The sequence below is a fragment of the Poecilia reticulata genome, chromosome 18 (assembly GCF_904066995.2).
Source record: "Poecilia reticulata chromosome 18, P_reticulata-male-v2, whole genome shotgun sequence".
NCBI lineage: Eukaryota > Metazoa > Chordata > Actinopteri > Cyprinodontiformes > Poeciliidae > Poecilia > Poecilia reticulata.
In genome coordinates, this window is record NC_088847.1 from 20185936 (window position 1) to 20199782 (window position 13847).

The following is a 13847-nucleotide window of genomic DNA, read 5'->3' on the forward strand; positions in this document are numbered from 1 at the left end:
GTCCAAGTTTACAGATGCATCAAAAGAGCCAGAAAAATAGGAATAGCATTTGCAATCCCAGAATTCAATTTGTAAATAGGGAAGCGAATTACGGATGGGTTATCAATTATACAGGAGAATGGTTAGCTATACTATTGGCATTACAATGGATAGAGGATGTAAAACCACTGCAAGCAATAATTGCTCCGATTCAAACTCGGCTTTGATAAGCATAACATATAACAATATGGATTGTAGGATGGACATCTTATTAGAAATATATCAAACTCTATTTAGAATACAAATATGGGCTTAGTAGTCGTTTTGTATGGGTTCCAGGACATATAGGGGTAATAGGTAACGAGAGGGCTGATAAAACGGCAAAGAAGGCAAAACATAATCCTATTAGTTTTACTGTTAGGACAGCAAATCTGAAGTGAAAAGTAAATCAATGAGGAGCTGATGAAATATGGCAGAGAAGCTGGGATGAAGGTTTAACAGGAAGATGGTTTATAAATTCAAAGTTTGTAGAAGGAAAAGAAAGGGAAGAAGAAACAGGAAGGAGGAAAGAATAATAACAAGGTTAAGGTTTGGACATACAGGGCTTAATTATTCACTTTTAAAATACAAAAGCATAAAACTGGAAAGTGTGATTATTGTGAGAAGTTTGAAACAATAGGGCATGTTATTTTAGAGTGTTATAAATATGAAGATGCCTATTGAGAGAGTGTGAAGGTATTAAAGAAAGATTAATTTATCAGATTTTTTGAGGAGGGATTGGGGAGTAGACATATTCAAATAATTATTCGGTTCTTAAAAAAATAAAGATAACCGACTGAGTTGAGTAAAGCTGTTGGATGCAGGTAATGATAGCTAAATGATGACTAGCTAATATCAATACAGCACCTTAAGCTTGTTAACAAGTAGCTTGTAGGTTATGTTGTTGTCTATGTTCAGCTACATAGATTCATTTGCCCCCTAAAAGTCGATCCCCCGCAAACACATGTCGTTCAACCACTCAGCTATTTGTAATCGATAGTGGGGGCCCAGAAATGTTTGGAAACCCCTGGGGGGCGCAGGACAAAAGTTTGGGAACCACTGGCCTACAGAATACCTGTAACTCTTCTTTGATCCACGTAACTCCATTCGTCAAAACATGATATTTCTCTAGACTGAAGTACATCTTGATATGTTGAGGGTTTGAAATGTTTCGGACAGATAAAGCTTTAGAAAACCTAACACACCACAGAAAGGTAACGAGTCACATGTATTAAAATATGCATATATATTTAAATCCTAAATTGCAGCATAAAAAATAAATAAATTGTGAATGTAATTAGACTGAATCACCAAATTGCTGGTAAGTCTTAAGCCACCCCATGCAGAAATATCCAACAAGGCTAAATTATGCTCAACGGTTGGAAATGAAAATATAAAACTTGAGAATTACAGTAGAGAAAACACAGCAGATGAATCAGACTCGCTTACAACAACATAGTCAAATATACTAATAACGCCAGAGCAGCTGTTTGGATTAATGTGAATAGCTATACAACAGTATACATTTTACTTTTTGTACATATGTAACAATAATGAAGCTCTAAACACATTTTGTTTTTTCTAATTTTTAAGTGTTTTTTCATTTCACTGATCAGTGTAATCTTTGGACAAATTTTCACTTGCTACAAAATAGTTTTTATAAACATTAACATGTTTTTTTCTATTTAAATGAGGATGAATTGATTTGTGTTTTAGGAGACTCAAACTAAATATTGTTTTATGTTTATTCTTCTGCTTCAAGACCAGATCCGGTTAGCTGGTGCTGGATCAACACAATGTTCTGGAAGAGTTGAAGTCTACCACAACAGTGTCTGGGGAACGGTCTGTGATGATGGATGGGACATAACAGATGCTGAGGTGGTCTGTAGAGAGCTGGACTGTGGACCAGCGCTGTCTGCTACCAGTAATGCCACCTTTGGTGAAGGAACAGGACAAATCTGGCTTGATGACGTGTCGTGTGTGGGAAATGAAGATTCACTTACAGAGTGTCAGCATCAAGGATTTGGGATCCATAACTGCACACATGGGAAAGATGCTGGTGTCGTCTGTTCAGGTGAAACTAACAATTATTTAATAAAGTAAAGATATTGTTTAAATATCTTTAAATGTTGTGTGAATAAGTAAAATAAAAGTCCCCAAATAGAAAATCACTTTCTGGATTCCAGATCATATTGTTTTGTCAAATACAATTATTTAGTAGTTTGCTTTAGTTGTGATCAAGAAAAGAGATGAAAAAATCTAACTTTCTAACAATAGGAGGGAACACAGCAGATGAATCTGACTAAATTCCAACATACACCAAAACAATAGGAATGACAGCAGAATATATTGTATCTTTTATACATATAAAAGATACAATATATCTTTTATATGTATAAAAGATATACATATAAACCAAAAACTGTGTTTAATTTGATTCAACAATTAAACACAGTTTTTGGTTAAATCTTTTTGTGGTGTTTCTCAGCAAACTGAATAGTGCACTCTTTTGACTCATTTTCTCTTGTTGGTGGTGAGTGAATTTATTTTGTGTTTTATGAATTGTATATCAAAGCTAAATATTGTTTATGTTTATTCTTCTGCTTCTAGACCAGATCCGGTTAGCTGGTGCTGGATCAACACAATGTTCTGGAAGAGTTGAAGTCTACCACAATGGTGTCTGGGGAACAGTCTGTCATAATGGATGGGACTTAACAGATGCCGAAGTGGTCTGTAGACAGTTGGACTGTGGGACGGCGCTGGTTGCTACCAATTATGCTTTCTTCGGTCAAGGAACTGGACAAATCTGGCTCGATGACATGTCGTGTTTGGGAAATGAAACTTCACTTACAAAGTGTCGGCATCAAAGATTTGGGTTCAATTACTGTGGACACGGCCAAGATGCTGGTGTCATCTGCACAGGTGAAGCTGACATTTATTTCTCAAACAAATGTCTTTATAGAAAATATTTATCACTTAACCTCTTTGTGCACCAGTGAGAGTTGTTTGAAGTTATCTAAAACACTGGTCCCAAAACTGTAAACCACTTTTTTAGGTCACTTAACAATTTCTTCAGATAATTATTAATGTTATGGGTTGTTACACTATTTCTTTAACCTCTATGTTAACTTGTGTTAGCTTTCTGCTACTTTGAAATGCAACTCTTAGTATACTGGCATTCCTGGTCATTCTAGCAGGAAACCAGGGATTTCTGTTTTTCAGGAACAACAAGTCAGAAATATGCAAGACTTAATAAATTGCTGTGGAATAAAAAAACAAATCCTCTTGATTGGAAGAAAAAAGACAAGAATTAATAAGGGATAAATGTTAACTTATTTCATTGGGCCACAGGTTGTTTCTTCTTATGGAGAGTTTCAAGTCTAAGTTCAGAGACAACGGTGTACATATACTTTGCAATGTGAAATTACATGGTTAAAAACCATTTATGCTTTATAACACACAATAATTAAAAGAATCCACAAACTGCTCATCTTTCTACAGATGTTCAGCTTATTTGTAGTAAAGAGACATATTCCTAAACAAAACATCTTGTATTAGTGGAGGCAACCTGATAGACTCTACAAGAAGATTTTATAAGGATGGTACCTTAATGTTCCTGACATTAAGGTGACAACCCTCTCCTTGGGCTGCCTTGTTGTGGTGGAGAGGTTTGAGTGTCCCAATGATCCTAGAAGCTATGCTGTCTGGGGATTCATGCCCCTGGTAGGGTCACCAAGGCAGAAAAGTCCTACATTTTTATTAGACTCTGACACCGGTCATACAAGGACATGACAGCCTTTATCAAAGGGCCTGGTACGGAGAACCACCCACAGTCCTCCCGAGGGACAAGGCGCAGCATGAGGACCCCTATGGCGGATGAGAACGTTGGATTTGTGTTCCCTCGCCCAGTTGCAGGTCACTGGTGCCACACTGCAGAGCCAGGTCTGGAGGGAGGCATGATGGCGAGCACCTGGTGGCCAGTCTCTTACTCATGGAGGACATCGAGTCTGAGTGGACCATGTTCTGTGCCTCCATTGTAGATGCGGCTTATCGGAGCTGTGCCCGCAACATTGTCGGTGCCTGTCACAGCGGCAACCCTCAAACCCATTAGTAGACACCTTCGGTGAGACATGCCGCCAGGCTGAAAAAGGAGTCCTATCGGCCCTTTTTGGCCTGTGGAAGTCCAGAAGCAGCTGATGGTCACTGGCATCTGAAGAGGCATCTGGCACGAGTGGTTGCTGAGGCAATAACATTGACATGGAAGGAGTTTGGAGACGCCATGGAGAAAGACTTCTGCATGGCTTTGAGGCCATTCTGGTCCAACATCCGTCGTCACAGGAGGGGGACGCAGTGCAGCAACAACACTGTTTATAGTGGGAATGGTGTGCTGCTGACCTCGACTCGGGACATTGTGGATCGGTGGGCAGAATAGTTCAAAGACCTCCTAAATCCCACCAACATGCCTTCCATTGAGGAAACTGAGCCTGGGGACTCTGGGTCGGGCTCTCCAATCTCTGGGGACGAGGTCGCCGAGGTGGTTAAAAAGCTCCTCTGTGGAAGGGCCACTGGGGTGGATGAGATTGGTTCTGGGTTCCTTAAGGCTCTGGATGTTGTAAGGTTGTGTTTGCTGACGCAACTCTGCAATATTGCATTGACATCGGGGGTAGTTCCCCTGGATTGGCAGTGGGGGTTCCAATCCAGGTGGGTGGGGTTCCCTTATCAAAAAGAGGGACTGGAGAGTGTACTGAAATTACTGGGGGTCACACTCGTAAGCCTCCCTTATAAGATCTATTCAGTGGTCCTGGAGAGGAGGGTCCATTGGATAGTGGAACTTTGGATTCAGGAAGAGCAGTGTGGCTTTCATCCTGGTTGTGCAACACTGGACCAGCTTTACACCCTCAGCAGGGTCCTGGAGGGTGCATGGGAATTCGCCCAACCGGTCTCCATGTGTTTTGTGGACTTGGAGAAGGCGTTGGACCTTGTCCCTCGGGGGTCTTGTGTGGGGTTCTCTGGGAGAATGAGGTACCGGACCCTTTGATACGGGCTCTTAGACTCTGACACCGGTCATACAAGGACCTAATAAAAATCAGTAAACTCAAATCAGGAAACTAATGAAGAATGATCAAACAAAACTAAACTAAGGGGAACAGAAAAATAGAAATAAACAAAACCAAACCCGAAAATAATATTGGGTCCAAATAAACGATTTGGTGAATATATTCTAACAAATATGTTAGGAGCATAAACTGACTGCTAAAAACTGCACAGGTTTGCAGGCTGGATATTTGTTAATCCAGGCGGGCCTGGTGTTCTGACTATATGTGCTACCTCGTCAGATATTTCTACCATAGAGCAAATGGATAGCTGTGTCTGTCGGTGCTACGTATCTAAAACATTTTTATGATTTTTATGTTTCAGAAGATGTAAAAGTGAACAAATCCGAGTTAACATTGTTCTATGTTTGTTCTTCTTCAAGAGCGTATCCGGTTAGCTGGTGCTGGATCAACACGATGTTCTGGAAGAGTTGAAGTCTACCACAACGGCGTCTGGGGAACGGTCTGTGATGATGGATGGAGCTTAACAGATGCTCAAGTGGTCTGTAGACAGTTGGGCTGTGGACCAGCACTGTCTGCTACTAGTAATGCCACCTTTGGTGAAGGAACAGGACAAATCTGGCTTGATGACGTGTCGTGTTGGGAAATGAAACTTCACTTGCAGAGTGTCAGCATCAAGGATTGGGATCCATAACTGTGCACATGGAAAAGATGCTGGTGTCGTCTGTACAGGTGAAACTTGACAATGTTAATTAAATATATTGATTGTTTAAAGGCTTAAATTTTCTGTGAACCAGTAAAATATAAGTCCCCAAATAGTAAATAACTTTCTGGATTCAGGATCACATTAGGTTTTGTTCAAACACAATTATTTAGTAGTTTGCTGTAGTTGTTATAAAATGTATTTAACCAATATTAACTTGTGTTGGTATTCTCCAATTGTGAGGTTAGGGCATCAATTAAATGCATATCGAATGAATATAATCAATAAAAACTGAATTAATAAGGGAATTCAATGTTTAATGAAACAGCTATTTAGATTATTCTGCATTTTTTCATGCAGCAGTTTGGCACATTTGGAGTTTTAGGAAGATATCAATATCTAATATGTCAATTTGGACTTAAGTGAATGAAATTCAACTTTGAAAAGTGCTTTGAAATTTCTCCAAACTGCATAAAAATATTCACACAAGACAATATTGCAACCTGTACACCTTGTCCCTAGTGAGGTTGGGAGGTGCTGGTGCCTATTTCCAGCTAACGTTCTGGGGGTGAGGCGGGGTACATCCTGGACAGGTCGCCAGTCTGTCAACAGGACAAACAACCATGCACACGCAGCTAGGGAGAATTTAGAGAGACCAATAAACCCGACAGTCTGTCTTAGGACTGTGGGAGGAAACCAGAGAACCCACATATGCACAGGGAAAACATGCAAACTCCATGCAGAAAGACCCCAAGCTGGGAATTGAACCCAGGACCTTCCTACTGCAAGGCAGCAGTGCTACTAACTGCACCACTGTGCAGCCCCAATATTGCAACCATTTTAATGGGTTGCTGTAAGTTAATATTACACAATTAGATGCAACTCCATTTGTCAAAAACGTGCATATTTCTCTAGAGTGAAGTACATCTTGACATGTTGAGGATTTTGAAATGTTTTGTAACAAATCAAGTATTTGAAGGCACAAATTAAATTCTAAATTATAGCATGAAAGAATAATAATTTAGGAATGTGCTAAGACAGAATCACCAAGTTATTGATAAGTGTTTAGCCAGCCCACACCAGAGGATTTTAGCTAACGTAAAAATGCCCAACACGGCTAAATTATGCTCAAAGGTTGGAGATGAAAATATCAAACTTATGAATAACAGGAGAGAAAACACAGCAAATGACTCAGACTAAATTCCAACATTCCCCTCAATACTATTAATGACAGAGCAGCTACTTTCATTAATGTGGGATAGACAAACCTGTACATCTTACCTTTTGTACATATGTAACAATTTGGTTCAATAATGGAGCTCCAAACATATTTTGCATTGCTTCTAACTTTTTGTTTATTTTGTTCAGATAACTGAACAGTGTATCCATTTAAGTCATTTTATCTTGCTAGTGGTGACTGAATGTAATTGTGATGTAGAAAATTCAAATCCAGACTAAATATTGGTGAATGTTTCTTCTTCTGCTTCTAGACTATATCCGGTTAGCTGGTGCTGGAGCAACACGATGTTCTGGAAGAGTTGAAGTCTACCATGACGGTGTCTGGGGAACGGTCTGTCATAATGGATGGGACTTAACAGATGCTGAGGTGGTCTGTAGAGAGTTGGACTGTGGACCAGCACTGAGTGCTCCCTATTTTGCTGGCTTTGGTCAAGGAACTGGACAAATCTGGCTTGATTACGTGTCGTGTTTGGGAAATGAAATTTCACTTGCACACTGTCGGCATCAAGGATTTGGGATCAATAGCTGTGGATACTGGGAGGGACACAGGGGGGATGCTAGTGTCATCTGCTCAGGTGAAACTGACAAATCTTTAATTAAATATACTGATTGTTCAAAGACTTAAAGGTTGTGTGAACCAGTAAAATAAAAGTCCAGAAGTAGAAAATCACTATCTGGATTTAGGATCATTTAAGTTTTGTTCAAACACAATTACTTAGAGGTTTGCATTAGTTGTTACAAAATGTCTTTAACCAATGTTAACTTGGGTTATATTGTACAATTCTGAGGTTATAAATTAAATGTACATTGATGAAATATAATAGGTGTAGATAAAGAAATATTATGGAGGAATCTATTGTTTAATGAAACAGCAGAGAAAGTGCTCTCTGAGCTAAATTAGTTTAGATCAGTGTTTCCTAACCCTGGTCCTCAAGGCACACTGGCCTGCATGTTTTAGATGTTACCTTACTTTAGCACAGGGGATTTCAATTGACAAGTGTTTGCTGAATTACAATCAGCTGATCAGGAGTATTAAAGCATAGAAATATCTCTGATCCATGTAACTCCATCAGTCAAACACATGGCTATTTCTCTAGACAGAAACACATCTTATGTTCATAATTTTGAAATGTTTCAGAGAGGTAAGTCTTTAGAAAACCTAAGAGCCAACAGAAATGTTATGAGCTACAAGTCTTTAAAGATGCACATTTAAATCCTAAACTACAGCATGAAAAAATAATGATTTATGAATTTAATAAGACAGAATCACCAAGTTGCTGATATGTTTTTAGCCACCCCACAACAGAGACCAATTTAGTTATTCTAGAAATGTCCAACAAGGCTAAATTATGCTCAAAGGATGGAGATGAAAATATCAACCTTATGAATAACAGGAGAGAAAACAGCAGATGAATCAGACTAAATTCCAACTTTCCCCCAATACTATTAATGACAGAGCAGCTGCTTTCATTAATGTGGGACAGACAAACCTGTACATCTTACTTTTTGTACATATGTAACAATGTGGTTCAATATTGGAGCTCCAAATATATTTTGCGTTGTTTATAACTTTTTAGATAACTGATCAATGTATCCATTTAAGTCATTTTATCTTGCTGGAAAGAACATTTTCTTGAAAAATGTAGTTTTATATGTTAAAAACATTTTAGAGAAAATGGGTTTGTTTAACATTTAGAAAAAATTTAGAAAATAATTTTATTGGAACATTGACTGATTTTATTGTAATTTAGGAAATTCAAATCAAGGTAAATATTGTTTTATGTTTCTTCTTCTGCTTCTAGAGCGTATCCGGTTAGCTGGTGCTGGATCAACACAATGTTCTGGAAGAGTTGAAGTCTACCACAACGGTGTCTGGGGAACAGTCTGTGGTGATGGATGGGACCTAACAGATGCTCATGTGGTCTGTAGACAGATGGGCTGTGGACCAGCGCTGTCTGCTACCAGTAATGCTACCTTTGGTGAAGGAACAGGACAAATCTGGTTTGATGACGTGTCGTGTTTGGGAAATGAAGATTCACTCACAAAGTGTCATCATCAAGGATTTGGGATCCATAACTGCACACATGGGAAAGATGCTGGTGTCGTCTGTACAGGTGAAACTAACAAATATTTTAATGAAACACTTTAAAGGCTTAAATGTTGGGTTGTCTAGTCAAGGGTGGCGCCAGGAATCTTGTGCACCATGACAAAAAATTAAATTAAAGAAAAACTGGGTTACAAATTGACTCTTAAGAGAGGAAAATTCTAGAGCTTTAAAACCTTTTGACTCGTTATATCCTCTCTTATGCCCAGATTCAGAAAATGCTGTGAGCAAAGACTGAGATCACGCAGAGATAACAGCATCACAATAATCAGCATTTATTCAAGACAGATGCATACTATCACCAGAAAAGCACATCACAAAACATAAGAAACCTCAGAGCACAAACGACACATGAATTTTCCTGAGAAAGGAAAAAGAAAAGATGGAAACGACAAACAAAAAGCAAAGATGTTTTTGGAGAATTGCAAGAGCAAATCTAATTTGTTGCTCTGTGTAGAAAGTTTTATATTCTTGTATTTAATTTATTCAAATAAGGCATATCTTTGCTCATCTAACCAGGACCTGTCTCTGACCCTCTCCCTAAAGCCATTTGCCCCATTGTCTAAATAAAGTGGAAGCAGAGCTTCTCCTGAACTCCTGCTGGTTTATGGCTTTAACAGATCAGTGTGAAAAGCTGGAACTTTTTCCTGATTTGTTTTCCAGACAGACAAAGGGCAGATAAAAGAATCTGCTGTAACTACAAGTAAAACAAAGGTCAATAGGCCAGAATAAGTTAATGTTAAAACTATAATTAGGCTATTTTAATCAAGACATGTTAAGTTTTAAAACTAGTTTATTTTAAATGTATTTTCTTAACATAGTCTTACCATTTTCTGTCTCTATTTTTTGAAAACCTGATTTATCATTTCATTGGCACACACTAACTGTCACAGTCGTTCTTGTCTTGCGCTGACTGCTGCTGAACACCGTCACCATGAAGCCCTAAGCAGGGATGAACCATTTCATCCAGGGGGTGTTCAGAGCAAATGTGTGCTTTTGGGTTTTGAGGGGTAACATTTAATATTTTCTGCTAAAAATAATTATAGAAAACAAAATATAATTAATTTTGTAATTGACAGGTCTTCATTTTTTTCAATTTATATGGGAAAAAAATTGTGGGAACCCTTGGGATTGTCCTAACGTTCCCCCCTTATATGGCGACCCTGGGTCCAGTAAAGTAAAAGTCCCTAAATAATAAATCTCTTCTGAATTCCAGATCATCTTGTTTTGTTCAAATACATTTACTAAGAGATTATAACCACTGTTAACTTGTGTCAGTATTTTCCCAATATGGGGTTCTAAATTAAATTATATAGTCAGAATATATGTCAGGATAAAATAAATATGTGAAGGAATTGAAGGTTCAATAAAACAACACATAAAGGGTCCCTAAGCTAAATTTGCTTAGATTTATTTAACTTCACAAATTTAAGAAAGAAAATGAAATAAAAATAAAATTGACCGTTTCTTTTTCCAATCTGTCCTCACTTTCCTTTTAGAAAACCTTTTGCTTTCCTAATTGTTTTATTTTTTGGATGGGTTCCTTTAAGTTTGATATCATACAGTAAGATGGCTAATTCTACCTGTTTAAAACCCAATAGTGTGCTTAAAAATACATTGAGGCCTACCTTTGTTCTGCCTAAGGCAATGGTTCCCAAACTTTGGGGCGCCGTGCCATTGCAGGGGGGCGCGAACCATCTGGTTGAAAAGAAAAAAATCAAACAAAGAAAACCCAAACAAGAACGCTGTATGCGCTGGGTTTTTACCTTAGAATGGCCAACTCTGTTATTCCTATGTCAATTTGATACAGTAGGGACTTCACTCTTCCCATATCTGTGTCCTCTGTCACTTTTATCAGCAGTTGAAACTTTAATCCGTTGTTAACATTTGGTAACCTGTTTTTCCAAGCTGCCTTTAAACGAAACATGAGAGCTACTGGGTTTACACCTGTGCGGCAGTGAAGGAGACCTGCTGGGGTTTCTAATACACACAGGTGTGTTAGAATCATGGCTGCAAAACGCAAAGAACTTTTCACAGGTAGTAAGGAGGATTATAAAGAAAGCTAAGTGTAATACAATAGAGAGAGATACAAAAATTGAAAAGATATGGAAAGTAATTAAAAAATGAATGGTATTAAAAACAAGTTTGATTATCCTGTATTAAAAGTAGAGAATGTTGATATAATTGGAGATGAGGATAAAGCTGAGGTATTGGCAAAATTATTTAGTAAGATTCATAGCACAAATAACATTAGTGAAGAGGGAAGAAAAGGAAGAGAAAATACTGTTGAGTATAAAAATTTAATACAGAGTGACGAAGAAATAAATAATTTTTTCAATGTTGATTTTACCATAGTGGAATTAAATTGTGTGCTTAAAAAAATAAAAATACAGCACCAGGTAAAGATAAAATTTGGTATAGAATAAGTCAACTAAGTGATAAGCCAAAAGCTATAATATTACAATTATTCAATAAAATATGGGAGGAGGGAAAATTACCAGTTATGGAAGGAATCTATTATTGTACCAATAGCTAAACCAGGAAAAGATCATTCAAAACCAGAAAGTTATAGGCCAATAGGATTAACTTCAAACTTATGTAAAATAATGGAAAAAATGATTAATAATAGATTAGTGTATTATTTAAATAAAATGGATATTTTTAATTATCAAAGGGGTTTTTGTGAAGGGAAGTGCACCAATGAGTCAACATTATGTCTTGAGCATGAAGTTAGTTAGAAGAGCTCAAGTAAACAAAGAAAGTGTAGTGGCAGTATTTTTCGATATTGAAAAGGCATATGATATGATGTGGTAGAGGGGTTATTAATTAAGTTACACAAATTGGGGATTAAAGGAAAAATATATGAATGGATTAAAGATTTTTTAACAAACAGGAAATTACAGGTAAGAATTGGAGAAATAGTTTCAGATAAATATATAGTGGAAAATGGAACGCCACAGGGTAGTATTATAAGTCCATTATTGTTTTCGGTTATGATAATTGACATATTCAAAAATATTGGAAAGGATATGGATTGTTCACTCTTTGCAGATGATGGAGCAATATGGAAAAAAATATTGAGTTTATAGTAAAGAAATTACAAAAGGTCAGTATAGAGGTGTGGGCTCTGAAATGGGGATTTAAATTCTCAGTGGATAAAACAAAAGTAATTATATTTTCTCAGAAAAAAAACAACAAAGTAATAGAATTTAAATTATATAATCAAAAAATAGAGCAGGTAAAGTGTATAAAAGTTTTAGGTTTGTGGTTTGATGAAAAATTAAAATGGAATATTCACATTCAAAAGATTGTTGATAAATGTAAGAGAAAGTTGAAAATATTAAGGTGTTTGGCTGGTAGTGAATGGGGGCAGACAGACGATCGTTAAAACAGCTTTATACAGGAATGATAAGATCTGACTTTGATTTTGGTTGTTTAGTTTACAGTTCAGCAGCTAAAACTCATCTAGATAAATTGGACAATATTCAACATCAAGCATGAAGATTGTGCACTGGGGCATTCAAAACAATACCTACAGCAGCATTAGAAATAGAAACGGGAGAAATGCCATTAGATCTAAGGAGAACTAAACTAGGAATTAATTATTGGTTAAATTTGATGGGTAATAAATGTGATCATCCAACTCGGGACATTTTAAAGTCATGTTGGGAAAAGGAAAAGAAAGAAGTTATAGATTGAAAATTGAAAAGAACATAAAGGAATTTAAAATTGATATTCTAGAAATTAGTTAAACAGATCCAATATCAATTATACCACCCTGGATTCTACCAGAAACAATAGTAGATAAATCATTAATGGTAAAGAAACAAGACAAATCAAATGTGGTAGATAGATATTCAGTGCAATCACATTTAAATCAGTATTATCGACATGTCCAAACTTACAGATGCATCAAAAAAGCCGGAAAAATAGGAATAGCATTTGCAATCCCAGAATTCAATTTGTAAATAGGGAAGCGAATTACGGATGGGTTATCAATTTATACAGGAGAATGGTTAGCTATACTATTGGCATTACAATGGATAGAGGATGTAAAACCACTGCAAGCAATAATTTGCTCCGATTCAAACTCGGCTTTGATAAGCATAACATATAACAATATGGATTGTAGGATGGACATCTTATTAGAAATATATCAAACTCTATTTAGAATACAAAATATGGGGTTAGTAGTCGTTTTTGTATGGGTTCCAGGACATATAGGGGTAATAGGTAACGAGAGGGCTGATAAAACGGCAAAGAAGGCCAAACATAATCCTATTAGTTTTACTGTTAGGACAAGCAAATCTGAAGTGAAAAGTAAAATCAATGAGGAGCTGATGAAAATATGGCAGAGAAGCTGGGATGAAGGTTTAACAGGAAGATGGTTTTATAAAATTCAAAAGTTTGTAGGAAGGAAAAGAAAGGGAAGAAGAAACAGGAAGGAGGAAAGAATAATAACAAGGTTAAGGTTTGGACATACAGGGCTTAATTATTCACTTTTTAAAATACAAAAGCATAAAACTGGAAAGTGTGATTATTGTGAGAAGTTTGAAACAATAGGGCATGTTATTTTAGAGTGTTATAAATATGAAGATGCCTATTGAGAGAGTGTGAAGGTATTAAAGAAAGATTAAATTTATCAGATTTTTTGAGGAGGGATTTGGGGAGTAGACATATTCAAATAATTATTCGGTTTCTTAAAAAAATAAAGATAACCGACTGAGTT

The 13847-nt window shown here is 36.9% G+C and overlaps 1 protein-coding gene across 1 annotated transcript in view; it reads left to right on the forward strand.

Moving 5' to 3' along the window:
• LOC145548899 (scavenger receptor cysteine-rich domain-containing protein DMBT1-like) overlaps positions 1-13847 on the forward strand; it is a 34378-nt gene that overhangs the window by 13506 nt on the left and 7025 nt on the right. The window contains 5 exon segments of the mRNA XM_081599982.1: positions 1786-2092; positions 2629-2940; positions 5495-5710; positions 7266-7589; positions 8817-9128. Coding sequence (XP_081456108.1) covers positions 1786-2092; positions 2629-2940; positions 5495-5710; positions 7266-7589; positions 8817-9128 — 1471 coding nt within the window.